At 37.9% G+C, this 13,944-nt stretch overlaps 1 protein-coding gene across 4 annotated transcripts in view; it reads right to left on the bottom strand.

Annotated features, from left to right (window-relative positions):
* Positions 1–350: 350 nt before the first annotated feature.
* Positions 351–13,944, bottom strand: part of LOC138753518 (RAS guanyl-releasing protein 1-like) — a 175,816-nt gene continuing 162,222 nt past the window's right edge. For all 4 annotated transcript variants that reach the window (XM_069916636.1, XM_069916633.1, XM_069916638.1 and 1 more), the window contains 7 exons: positions 12,487–12,591; positions 11,607–11,716; positions 8,150–8,294; positions 7,196–7,232; positions 5,381–5,524; positions 1,087–1,457; positions 351–595 (listed from right to left, as the gene is read on the bottom strand). In XM_069916636.1, coding sequence (XP_069772737.1) covers positions 437–595; positions 1,087–1,457; positions 5,381–5,524; positions 7,196–7,232; positions 8,150–8,294; positions 11,607–11,716; positions 12,487–12,591 — 1,071 coding nt within the window. In that variant the 3' untranslated portion in view covers positions 351–436. The remainder of the gene's footprint in view (positions 596–1,086; positions 1,458–5,380; positions 5,525–7,195; positions 7,233–8,149; positions 8,295–11,606; positions 11,717–12,486; positions 12,592–13,944) is intronic.

The following is a 13,944-nucleotide window of genomic DNA, read 5'->3' as shown; positions in this document are numbered from 1 at the left end:
GTTAAGACATGTGATCATAATTATAATATTCACATTGTTTTTTGGCACATAACTTCTAATAACAATAGGAGGTAATAACGATGATAAGCTGCCTTTTATCCATTGCTCAAAACCTTTGTGATCAATGACAGCTCAAATTTGACTCTGTGCTCCTACAAAATTGGTTCCTAGAACTACCAAAGGTGATTTTTCATCAAATATCTACCCAAGTGCAGCCTCCTGCTTAGAGGTACACTAGATTCTTCATAAAGTTGTTTCTATTTAGTGTTTGTATTTTAATGCTTGATTTTGCAATCTAAAAACTTTGTTTTCAAGAAAAAAAATTAAATAATGGGGAAAATGTCCAATAATTTTCAGCAAAAATCCTCAATTCTTTATCTCTCTGTATTTATCCTACAACACCTCACAGACAGTTGGTAAGATGTTTAATCTTTTTTTATGAAGAGTTGCTTGTATGCACGATCATATTCCTTCGGAATGAATCAAGTTGTTCTGAGAGAGCTTTAATCTCTCGCTGTGCCTCTAATAACTTGGTCTGCAGATTCGTGTTTTCAATGTGCAGCTTTTCTTTTTCTTCTCGAAGCAGACTTCTTTCCTAAAATAACAAGCTATAATTATGTACAACTTTTCAAATAGTTCTGAATCCCTACTTTACTAATGATATTACGCAGGTTAAACAATTTTGATAATTTAGACAATGTAACTATAGTTATAAACAGAGGAATGAAATTGAATGCTATCCCTCTAACAACAAAACTTGTGTTGAATTGACTTTTCTATCCTTGGAATCTTTGGAAGCAGATAATGTTGATGGAATGAAACAAAAATGCAGGTTGTAAGCATTCCTACATTTTCTGCTCCAGCTTTACTATTTGCCACAGTAGAACTTTCTGGGATCTTCTGTTTTAATCTGGTGAATGGTGCTATTGAAATAAATGAGTGAGTAAGATACAACAAGGAAAATGATTTCTGATGTTTTTTTTAAACAAATGGTAAAGAAATGGATGAGATTTAATTTTAACAAGTACATTGAAGAAAATATATTACCTAGTTTCTACCTCTTATATTCTTAAGTACCATATATACCTTTTCCAGTTGAAATATCTGATGGTCTTTGCTAAAATCATCTCCTTTGGGTTTGTGAAAGGAAGCCATATTTTCCCATTTAACACACGGTCTTCTGCGAGTTGGAATAGGGCTTGGACATAATGGAAGTATATTTGGGGACAGCAGAGAGGTGTCTGGCTTCATTTTTCCCAGCGAAGCAGTTGGATTCCCAGTGGAATCTATGTCTGAGCTAGAAGTATCTGTCTGTGAAGCCTTGTGCATTACAACTGGCTTCAGTCTTACTGAAACTTTCTGTGCCGAGCTGCCCATTAGTACAATAGTGCGATCCTTGCGTTCAGAGTGGTCAGGCATTTCCTCATTAAAGTGCGTAAATGGTCCATCCTCATTTCCTGCAATATTTGTAAAGTGATAAGTGTTAGCAATCTTTAGAGAATCCATTAACAGGTGGCCTTTTCTGCATTCTCATCAGACAAAGATTCCATGATCTGTCCTACTATCAGCAGTTAGCTAACTTCAACATGCCCAAATCATACATCAGAATGCTTCAGTGCTAGAATATCTCGTACAGTGCACAGAGGTGGTAAATGAAAATTTTTAAAAAGCAGCAATTCAAATTCGTTCTTCTAATCCCAAGTGTATTTTAGTAACTGTCATATTGGCTCCCAAATGTTTTCATCCATCAAGTCTCTTAAAATTCTAAAGGATGATTTCTATTCCATTAATGTCACACTTGGAGTATTATGTTCATGAGTATTTTTCATTACAGAAAGGATGTAAATGAGTTGGAGATTTACCAGGATGTTGCCTGGATTTGAGAACCAAGGTTGATAGAGCAGGGCCTTTTCTCTTTGGAGTGACAGAGTTTCCACATGGAAGGTTCAGGCACTAGGTATTAATTTTGGGATGGTCATATGGGTTCAACAGTGGCTAGAAGGTAGAAGCCAGAGAGTCATGGTGGATAACTGTCTGTCAGGATGGAGACCGGTGACGAGCGGTTTGTCTCAGGGATCAGTGTGGGGTCCCTTGTTATTTGTCAATTACATTAATGATTTGGATGATGGAGTGGTAAACTGGACTAGTAAATATGCAGATGATACAAAGATAGCTGGAGTGGTGGATAGTGAAGAAGGTTTTCAGAGACTGCAGAAGGATTTGGACGCTTAGAGTGGGCTGAAAGATGGCAAATGGAGTTTAATATTGAAAAGTGTGAAGTGCATCATTTTGGAAAAAGTAATCAAAACGGGAGGGCATTAAAGAATGTAGAAGAACAGAAAGATCTAGGAATAATGGTTCCTCGTTCTTTGAAGATGGAATGTCATGTGGAAAGAGCGGTGAAGGAAGCTTTTGGTATGCTGGCCTTTATAAATCAAAGCATAGAATATACGATTTGGGAAGTGATGTTGAGACTATTCAAGGCATTGGTGAGGCCAAATTTAGAATACTGTGTACAATCTGGTCACCAAATTATAAGAAGGATATCAATAAGGTAGAAAAGGTGCAGAGAAGATTTACTAAAATGTTGCCTGGATTTCAGAATCTAGTATACAAAGATAGATTGAGTAGATTAGGTCTTTACTCATTGAAACGGAGAAAGTTGAGGGTGGATTTGATAGAGGTATTTAAAATTATGACAGGGATAGACAGAGTAGATATGAATAGGCTCTTTCTCTTGAGAGTAGGTGAAATTCAAACAAGAGGTCACAAGTTGGGGAAAAAAGTTTAGAAGTAACATGAGGGGGAACCTCTTTACAGAGAGTGTTGGCTGAGTGGAATGACCTTCTGGAAGAGGTGGTAGCAGCAAAGTCAATTTTGTCACTTAAGGAAAAGTTGGATAGGTAAATGGATGAGAGGGGATTGGAGGGTTATGGGCAAAGTGTAGGTAGGTGGGACTAGAGGGGCTGAGATGGCCTATTTCTGTACTGTAATTGCTATATGGTTATAACCAAAACTTCAGTTTTACATTTATTGCATTTAGAAGCTAAGTTGGGATTTAGCCAATCAGGTTTTGGAATAGTGGGCACGATATACTACTTTAAATTGCAATAGCAAGGGTCTCGCACAAAGAGACGATGGATGAATACGTTTCAAAATAGAATCTCGTGTGGCCTCAAAATATTTGTAGTAAATCATATTCTCATGTTTTAATTCCATCCAGGGAATTATCCTTAGAGAGTAAAAGTAGTTCATACAGGGCAGACAACAGCCATTTATGGTCTGGATGAAAATTATACATCTTTCCTATAACATGGCCTGAGGAAGTTTCAAAAGTTAATGAGTTCAAAAAATTCCTAACCTGTAATTTTGAAAAAAATGGTAGCTAGGTTTATTAAATTTAACAGATAGTTGTTCGAAAGAGGCAAGATTATGGTCGATTTAAAAAGGTTGAAGAAAGATTGGATGCCTAAATTAGACCATTGATAAAAACCAATATCTTGAACCAAGGGAGGAAAAGAAGAATTCCTCAAGTTAGGACTAAACATCCTATTTCAGAGAACATATCGTGGCTGTCAAGCAATGCATGATTGTTTATCCAATGTTTCAAGCCTGAGGCCTTCTGCAAGGTGCCTTTACCTCCTATGGACACTGAGAGCTGCTGAGTTCCTCCAGTATTTCTGTATTTTCGCTACAATCACAGCATCTGCAGACTTTAGTTTTTCACTTAGATGGTTGTGGAGTAGATTTACATATGTTAGGCACAACATCATGGGCATACAGTGTGTAAAGTACCCGTTGCAGGAAGGATAACACCAAATAATGCTTTTTTTTAAAGAAAACATTCTTGAAAATGAAGAGTTTTTAAAAATTATTGAAGCAAGTCTGGGCTTGGATTAGAAGTCAGTAGAGCTCGCAGACTTGATGGCCTACATTGTAGACTTTTAAAAGAAGTGATTGCAGTGGTTTTGAACTCCTTAATTATAGAACAAACGAAGCCAGCAAATGTAATACTACCATTCAATGGAAGGAGACTAAACAGAGAACCACATGGTAATTAGTATGGTGGAATTGGAAATAGAAATACTGCAACCCGTGATGACGTTGCACTTGGAAAGTTCTGAGAATAAGGTAGAGTTAACGTGGATTTATGAAAACAGCTCGCTAAATGAATATAACCCAGTTGCCCCTCATCTCAGACCTATGGTCAAAATTCAATTATATTCTGACTTAAAATATACATTTGCTGTTTTCAGAATTCTAGCTGAACTTCTTGCTACTTTCCAATATCTTTAAAACATCAATTAAATATTTCCTTAAAGTTCTAAATTGTAAGCAACAGTAATTGTTTTAGTAATCATTCATAATTACACTTTTACAGATCTTATGAAAATTCAAATAGATCACATCTACATTTTTACTCATTTGTGCAGATAGAAAATAACCAAGATATTATTTGATTCACGAAATTTCTTAATAGAGGCAAATAGTGGCCATTCACTTTGATCCTAAGAAAAGGTAAACAGAAGACATTTGAAGTGTTTCGAAGCCAGAAATCGAGGAGAGGCTGAAAGAATGCAAGCCTTTCTGTTTAAAGGACTTAAGTAGAAGAATAGAGAAGTAATAGTATAACTTTGCATAGCCCTGATTAGACCAATGCAGTGATACAACTATGGAACATGCACCCTGAGTAATATATTCATCCCAAGAGGAAGGGTTCAGAATATTTGTGTTGCAGATGTGCCTGAATGTATTTCACTGAGGTTCAGCCATCTACTCCAAATTCTTAAAATCAAAAAGTTCAGTACTTCACTGAAATAGCTACCTAATTATGTCTGGATAGGTGGAGAATACTTGAATCTTCTGACATAAATTGCAGAATAATTTATGAAATCTGTTTCAGGTATGAAGGTCAAAGGGTGGGTGGTATCTAAAATTTTTGACATGCTCTTCCAGCTTGTGAAACACTCAAAGTTAATGTTATTTGTGATTATCCTTTAGTCCTCCCAAGTAAAATCTTGGAATGGAATCAATTTGCTGGTTTCAAAAAGGGAAAGAAAACTGGGAGAAGAGAGAACCACTTTTACACCACATAGCTGTTTGTTTCAAAATTATTGGCTTGATTGGAACTAATGTGCAGATGAATGATTAGGCTACTTTCAAATTATTTCTGAAGATAACATTCATTGCAATAAAATTTATCAAAATGATTTTTATCCTATTCATTATTGATGTAAATTATTTTTTAAAGTAGTTAATAAATGAAAATACAAACTTATGAAGTACTGGAGTAATATTATACAGTTTTTTTAATTGTTAAAATCCAAAACAATTTCTAAATATATACTATATTTTAATATTGCAAGTATGGTAATATTACCAATATTGTGGCCTTTAGTTCCAGCTGGACAGAGTGCAGTGGGAGTGGAGCTGGATGTTGGGCTTGAGTTTGTAGCCTTGGGTCTGTTTTTGCATTCCAGGACCACCAGGTCTCTACACTGTTTGTGACAGTCCATGCCGCAGTCTGTACGTTGAAAAATAAATGATAGTATACGAGCAAAATCTTGCAACCACCAAGAAATTTACAAACAGAAAATTGACAGTTCTCAGAGGAGCTAGGTAGGGTGAAACATTTCTACCTTCAGCAGGTACCAGTTCTGATCTGCTGCTTTGGGCAGCCATTAACCCCAGTTAAATGCTGCACAGTTTTCATTTGTGATCAGAAAATTTTAACCATTTCACAGTTAAAATGTTGAACATGTAATTAGTTTAAATAATAAATATCCTCATAGTATCGGGATACTTAAACTAATAATTCTCTTTGGGGAACATGGAGCAAAAGTGCATGTAACTGTCAAGGTTTTCTGATTACATTGTTAAAATGTATTTTTTGCATTAACAGGCAATGCCAGTCTGGATGACAAGTGAAAAACCTGCTGGCAGTTAACATTTCATTGATGTCATTAGTGGATATATGTGTAGGAACTAATTGCATATTCTTCAGATGCCTGATACTAAAAATGATTCCTACACTGAATCGATGTTTTGTGTTTTCTATTTCTTAAGTAACCTTTGATCTTGAACCTCTTTTTCCAAAATCTTTGGTGATCTTTGTTTCATCAATAAAAGTAAATTGCGCATCCAAATTTGCAGTTGGAAATTATTAATCTCTAGAGGTAAAAGGGAGCTGGTTTTCATTGCAGCTAGCTATGATTTTCCCTAGGATTTTGTGGGTTTGTCCAAAGCCCAAGTAGGACACTCAAGGTTGCAAGCAGTCTGGTTCAATTTACAAGGCCAGGGATCAAATGAGACCCATTGCTGAGACGTAATTTACCTGAAATATTGTTGTATTTCTATAACTATAATATTTTTTCTGATCTTGTGGGAAGCAACAACACCATATTTTTTTTAAATTTCAAGTTCTAGCCACCATAGGTTTGTAAAAAAAGCCTTCCATTAAAAGGTAAAATTTAAATTATAAATTCATCTTTGTAATGAGTTGACCCTAGTCTGTCCTCAGTCCCTGCACAATACCCATGGCTGCCATTGGCTTTCCATTGACCTGAAGGGTCTGTGTTTCATGACCCATTTTGTGAGGCACAGAGGACTCAGATGCCAGAACTGGGGGTTTGAGGAGAGAATGCAGTGAATCTGTGACTTCACTGCATAATGAACTAGTTTCTAAAGATGGAGCCAAGTTTACGGCCAGATCAGCAATGGTGAAGCAGCCCTGACAAGCAAAATAGCCGACTCCTGCTCCTCTCATGTTCTTAAATCAAAATGGTTGACCTGAATTAGTGGTATTAAGATATGAAATAGATTAAGCCTGATAATTTTAAAGACCATTGCAACAAATCTTCTTTGAAATGTAAATCATAAAACACTTTGGATTGTGTTGGTTGTATATCAACTGGCAACATTAAAGTCTGGAGATGAGATTATGTCAAACATTCATGTAACAAGCTGTACACTGATAGCATTGTAGCTATAAATTGCTTGAGTTCAATAAAATTCAGATTGCTACAAAAATATTCAGAAAGAGATTTCTCAATTAGCATTGTTTCTGAAATAGAACATAGAATATTGTTAAGGCAACAATTTCACCAATATATCTGAATAAGCTTCTGTGAAAATTGAGAGACTACGACAATCCTTAAGCATAATTGGCGTAGTTATTTAAAGTAATGTCACTTACCTCTGCATCTGTACCCCTGTTTTATGACACCCCAGATCTGTAAAGAATAAACCACCATTACTTGTGAAGTGGCCCAACAAGTTACTGTCCATCTGCCCTGTGGACATTAACATCAGCAACACTTTCATGAGTGCAGAATTGCTTATGTCCCAAATGCAACAGGATTGACAATTTCCCCAAAGGAAATCTAGTTGTGCTTACATAACGATGTAGCACAGGGGTCCCCAAACTTTTTTAAAAAAGGTCCCTCATCGACCCACAGACTTGGAATCCTGGTGCTGGATGGGGGGGGGAGGGTTGGGTGAGGAGAGTGCTGGACTGGGGGAAGAGGGGCACTGGATAGCTGGATGTACTGGTTTAGGCCAGTCTGGCTTTTGAGTCCTCCATCCAGTATTACCTCGAGCCAGATTTTAATTTGTCCTCCATTTGGGGGTATAGGCCCTACACCCCCGAATGGAGGACAAATGTAGGGGCAGAAAGGGGACTTCCCTGGGTCCACATGGGTCAATAGCGACCACTTTGGAGACCCCTAATGTGGCAACTCCATAATTTTCTAGGTAATATGCCGGAAGTTTAAGTTACGAGATTTAATTTTGAGATTCAATATGGTAACAGGCCTATGAGCCTGTTCCACCCAAATACTAACAAACAACCTACTAAACTTGTTCATCATTGGAATATGAGAGGAAAGCAGAGCACCTGGATAAAGCCCAAGTAGAAAGCACTGGATTTCAACCCAGGTTGCTGGCGCTGTGATAATGAAGCACCAACGTACCCAATTCATGTTCACTCTGTGTTAAAATGAAATTATAAACCAAGTAATGATTAACATTAAAATGTTTTATATGCTACATAACTGCAGCAGAACAATTATTTGTCATAAATTTTTTGGCTATTTTATATGCAATCCAGTGGCATTTACAAGGCAGGAAATGATAGGTGAACATTGCTTACAAATCCAGCACAGTTGTCACAGAAGGTAGGTTTCAGATAGGTTGTCTCTTGGAAATTGTGGAGAAAGCCTTGGACTGACTTGGAGAAGATGGAACTCGACCTCATGAAATAGGCTGTAATTTCCTCTCTACTTATTAGTCCTTCGCTGTAAAATAAGAGATTTTCATTACTAAAGCTTCATAACACATTGTATAAGATTTAATATAAGCTATTCTGGTTAAAGTGGTGGTCAAAGCAAAATAGATAATTTCAGGCTTTGTTACAAATCATGCATTCTGCAATGATCATCATAAGCTGTATATTCTGTAACATTTTAAATAATTCACATGCAACAATAATATAATTAAAATTGCTATTATGGCCAAACATGTAATTCAGCAATCCGAGGGAGATAGATCAGCTAGTTGAGTGGTGTCACAATGACGACCAAGGAAATGATTATGGACTTTGGGAGGAAATCAGGAGAAACGTGACCCAGTCCTTATTGAGAGCTCAGCAGTGGAGAAGGTCAAGAACTTCAAATTCCTGGCTATCAACGTCTCTGAGGATCTGTCCTGGAGCCTCCAGTCGATGAAGTCATGAATAAGACTTGCCAGCAGCTATACTCTGATGAGTTTGAGGAGATTCGGTATGTTACCAAGGAGAGCATTCTGGCTGGTTGCATCACTGTCTGGTACAGAGGTACCAAATGCTCTGGACATGATTAAAAACTCCAGAGGGTTGTTAAATCAGCCCACGACATCACTGGCTCCAGTATTCATATATATAAAACTAGATAATGTTTCATAAATATGACTATCTCAGATGGTTAGTGTGAGCAGTTCCATGGGAAGAAGCTGTTTCTGAACCTGGTGGTGCTGAGTCTGATTATCTCTTTCCCGACGGGAGCAGTTGAAAGATGCTGTATACAGGGTGGAAAGGAACCTCAACAATTTTGCGTACCCTCTCGACAACATTCCCAGTAGATTACATCTATGCTGGGAGAAGGAGATTCTTGTGATTCTCTCTGCCACTCTTATGGCCCTGTGGATTGACCTCTGATCCACCTCTTGTCCACATTGAAACTCAGATTGATACTCCCACACCATATCACAAGATTTTCCACCTATAGTGCAACTTATTGTTACAGCTGACTACTGCCGTATCATCTGCAAACTTGATGACCTTATTGGAGCTGGATCTGGTGATGCAGGTGTTGGTCAGTAGAGTGAACACAGCTCTGAGGTGTGCCAGTGCTCGATGTACTGCTACCAACATGGACAGACTGAGGTTTTTCAGTTAGGAAGTTCAGGATCCAGTTACAGAGAAGGATGTTGAGTCCCAGCGATGACAGCTTCTCCCCCAGCCCCTGGGGAATGATCACATTAAATGCTGAGCTGAAGTCAATAAACAGCAGTCCGGTATATGAGGCATCGTTCTCCAGGTGGGACAGGGTGGAGTGAAGAGTCAAAGCTAAAGCATCATCAGTGGAATGGTTCTTCTATAGGTAAATTGGGTTTAGCGTCTTCGGGAAGTGTGCAGGAGGTCCGTTCATTGGGGGACAAGGAGCTTTCAGACTGCCCATATGAATGAGGAAGTAAGTTTTGTGATTAATAACACTTTTAAACTGACAAAAGTACACAATAATTTATCATTTTATTTTAATGGTTGCTGTTGATATACAAATGGATTAAGTTCAGATACTTCAGACCATAATCTTGAACTTATTGAAACCTCTCCATAGCCTGAGAATGAACTCTTAAGAAAACACTGCTGTAACCCTTCTTTGTAAAAAAAAGTGCTGGAGTTTCTACAGTAAAAACACACTGCTGGAGACGTTCAGCAGGTCAAACAGTATATTTCATACATCAAAGATAAAGATACATAACCGACATATTGGGCTTGAGCCCTTCAAGGTATGCTTAAAAAATTCTTAAATATATTGCAGAGAGTGTGTGGCGGGCAGAGCGTTCAGAGGAGGTGAGATTTGAATAAAATCGGGGAGTGGTGAGACAGTTGATGTCTCGGGGGCAATTGGCAAAAAAAGATCCAAAGTGGGCAGCAGGCCAGGACAAGATATTCAAGAGGAGGAAGAAGCAATCTTGGGTAGGTGGTGTCATGGAAGTAGACTAGGAGAGAGAGACGATGGAAGAAGAGTTCAGCATCATGGCATGTGTGGAACTCATTAATGTGGAGGGGAATGAAGGTAAGGGCTCTGCTTGAGTCAGAGTGCTCCATCTCAGAGAGGGGAAGGTCAGAGTGGGATTCAGTGTGGTGTTGGGGGTTAGGGAGGTCAGGAAGGGGAGGGTAGGGAGGTTGGTGGGTCAATGGAAAGTAGGGGTGAGATGACAGGGTTGGGGAAGAAGTGGGGAGCTTGGAGGCAGAGATGGCAGTAATGAGAAATGCAGTGGATAGGGAAAGGAAAGGGTAAGGAGTGGGGGTGGGAGCAGGGGGGAATGAGCCTGTAGGATCCAACAGCAAGGTCGGGACTGTGGTAAGTGCATCACTGGGAGATGCGTGGTGAAAGTTGGTGTTGGAAGCACTGTTCCTTTTAAAGCTGAGCACGTGCACAGATGTTTTGCAACTAGTGTACAAAAGGTTACCTAAAATAATGTAGAAATTAATAATTATACTTATTGAAAATAATCTCTTAGCATTTTCTGTTAACTAGTTAGTCAGTTAAATCTTAACTAAATACGTTGCTTCGAAGAATGCAATTGCACTTGTATTATATTAAATTTTTATTAGTCATGAGAGATAGGCTGTACCAAAATTACCTTGAAACAATTTCAAGTTTACATTTGCATAAGCATTCAGTCCACATACTTTTGTCACAGGAAAAAAATTTGCATAACAAGATTTTTTTCGCACACTGACTACTAAAAATTAGATGGAAAATTGGTTGGTAGCTGCAGCTTGAGGGTGGCCAGGTGAGAATTCGCGGTCGAGGCATCGGGAGTTTTGGTAGGCAGGCGGCAGGGGTCCAGGCTAGAAGTCATGTTCAAGGTGTTAAGGGCTCTGGTAGGTGGGCAGCTGGAGTCCAGGCTAGAGGTTGCGGATAAGATGTCGGAAGCTCCAGTAAGTGGGCGGTTAGGGCCAGAATTTGAGTTGGGGGCTGAGGGTCAGGAGCTCAAGTGAGTTGGCAGCCAAGAAGTTTCTACAGGTAGCGGGTGATTTTAATAATAGGTTCGCAAAACACTTCACTTTCCAAAAGGGAACTGATGCTCTGCATGAATAAGAAAAATCTTTTGGGAAAGAGCACAAAGAAGGAATAATGGATAATGCTTTCAAAAAAACCAATACATCCTAACATATGTTACCATTCGGTATTGTAAAGTGTATGCAAAAATACATAAATTCAATGAAAACTCCATCTGATATTATGACCATAACTCTCAATTATTCAAAAAACATTGGATTCTGTTGGAATCTGCTGTTACACTATTGGGACATTTTATACTTAAATTGCTTTACCTACCAATCTTTGTCCATCACACAAAAGGAAAAAGGAAAGCTGGCAGCAATCTTTTCAAATTCTTCCTGTGAAATGTAGCCATCCTGATCGTGGTCGTAATTTTTAAAGACTGACTGTAAAAAGAGCATACGAAACACCTTCAAATTGCAATAATAAACAGCCTTGAAAGGTACCAGTAATTATATAAAGATTGAAAAAGTCCAATTTTGGTAATCGTTTTGCCAAATTTTATATTAAAATCACAAGTTGATAAATAGAAGAAATTCCTTGTGCAGGACATCATCCTTATTTGAACTTAGTGTTCGTCCACTAGGTGAGGAGGGAATCTGTGCAAAAGAGAAACAGCAGTAAAACCAAAATGCTTCTTCACCTTACTCTCCCTTTCAATATCATGGTTGATCTGATCTTGCCTTAACACTTTTATGCCTGCTCCCTCATCCTCTTTTCATTCCAAATTTTGTCTACCTAGTTTTGAAAATGTTCAAGAATATAAATATTAAAGCCCTTTGTGAGAAGAACTTTTTCCTCATCTTCAATAAATGACATCAAGAAGGTAACATCTTTTCAGCATCTATTCTGTCAACACCTCCTGCTTTGGAACTGATTGTGTTTCAATGAGATCACCTCTTATTCTTCTGAACTTCAATGAGGGGAGGACTAACCCATACAATTGTTAATGGCTCATATAATTCATTTTGGGAAGGCCATTCACCTGCTCTACAGGATTTGGTTGATTTCTATGTCTTCTTGGTAAATGCTATATTTTTTTTAAGATGTCCTAGAAATGTATTGAGCAGTGTTAAAATTCTCCAGCTTCATTGTGTTGGAACTATGATAGGAAAATAATAACAACATCATCTGGAATGGTCAGGGAAAAACTCACATCAACCATCCGTTGAACATGTTTGCTGACGGTCTTCGGATCAGGCTTTGGGGATATTCCAGGGGCCCAGTCTGCTACCACAGGAGGTTTGCAAGGAGTTGCTGGCTGAATGAAACAGATCTAGAAGTTACTTTGCATCTGCAAGCTTTCATGAGGAGAAAAGAACCACCTGATTCTGATACAATTGTTGGATACTTAAATCATCAAGAAATTCTTACAACCTGATCCAATTTCCTCATGTTTAACTGCCTGTTAACTTTGTGTAAAATACATATGCTAAGGATGATTAGCTTTCACTGCTTCAAACAGTATGCTCTTTGATAAGATACAATGTTGACATTTATTTTCATGTCAAGCATTTTTTTATTCATTGCTAAATAATAAATGAATCTGTGAACTTGTCTCACAACAGTTCCTACCATAATAAAATAAGTATTTGAAAAGTCAGGATTTTGATAAAGCCACCAAAAAATATACAGGATACAAACATGGGTAATGACAAGAACTGAAGAGTCTTTGAAACATTCATCTGTTTTTCTTTCCTGACCTGTTAAGTATTTCTTGCATATTCTATTTCTTACATTTCCAACACCTGCAATGGTTTTCATTTGCAAGCACTTTGAATAGACCTAGCCTTCATAACATAAAGTGAGAGAAAATGAAGATGAATATAAAGTTGACTAAATTGAGATTTTATTTACTAAGATAGATTGGACAACTTTACAGATTAAATGTAGGAAATAATTTATAGAATAAATGTTTAAAAAATGAGGGACTAAAATACAAGACTGTCAATAATAAATTCAATAGGGAGTACACAAGAAACTATTCAGGCTGCACTTTAGAATGTGGACGTCATTACCATCAGGAATATGTGAGGTGACCAGATGGCATGCTGGTGAAATTCATGATTAAGTAAAGAACAGGACATGGTGACGGAATTATGTGAAGGATGGAAGAAGGTTTCTCTGGAGCACAAATACTCTTTGGAACTTGTTGTGCCCAATCGGGCTCTTTCAATGATGAAAATACTCTCCATTGACATTTAATATATTGACGATGCCTCTAAGATCAATTTAGCGAACTTCTCAGTTGGGTGTTGAGGGACAGAAATTGCAGCATTACAAGATTTTATTCCATCAGATTGTCAGAATCACTCAAGACTAGGCAGAGTTACACAAGTAAGCTTCCAGCTCTACATGTTCAAGTAATAATGATTCAACAATCGCAACCAGTGATTAACTGAAGTTCTTGCACACAATTTCTACATCCCTAGAAAGTAAGAGCTCACACCCTACAGTAGGACAAAGAATCAGACCTTGTTTGGTCACATTTCTTCCATTGAGAAGCATCAAAACCACCTTTTCTGCAGTATTTGCCACACCACCCAATAAGGATGCTAAAAGGACCATTTCAATGGTAGATAAACTGCCAGCCCAATTAAGCAGAAACATTTTA

Source organism: Narcine bancroftii, chromosome 2 (assembly GCF_036971445.1).
Source record: "Narcine bancroftii isolate sNarBan1 chromosome 2, sNarBan1.hap1, whole genome shotgun sequence".
Classification (NCBI taxonomy): Eukaryota; Metazoa; Chordata; class Chondrichthyes; order Torpediniformes; family Narcinidae; genus Narcine; species Narcine bancroftii.
This window is presented reverse-complemented; position numbering and strand designations above follow the sequence as displayed.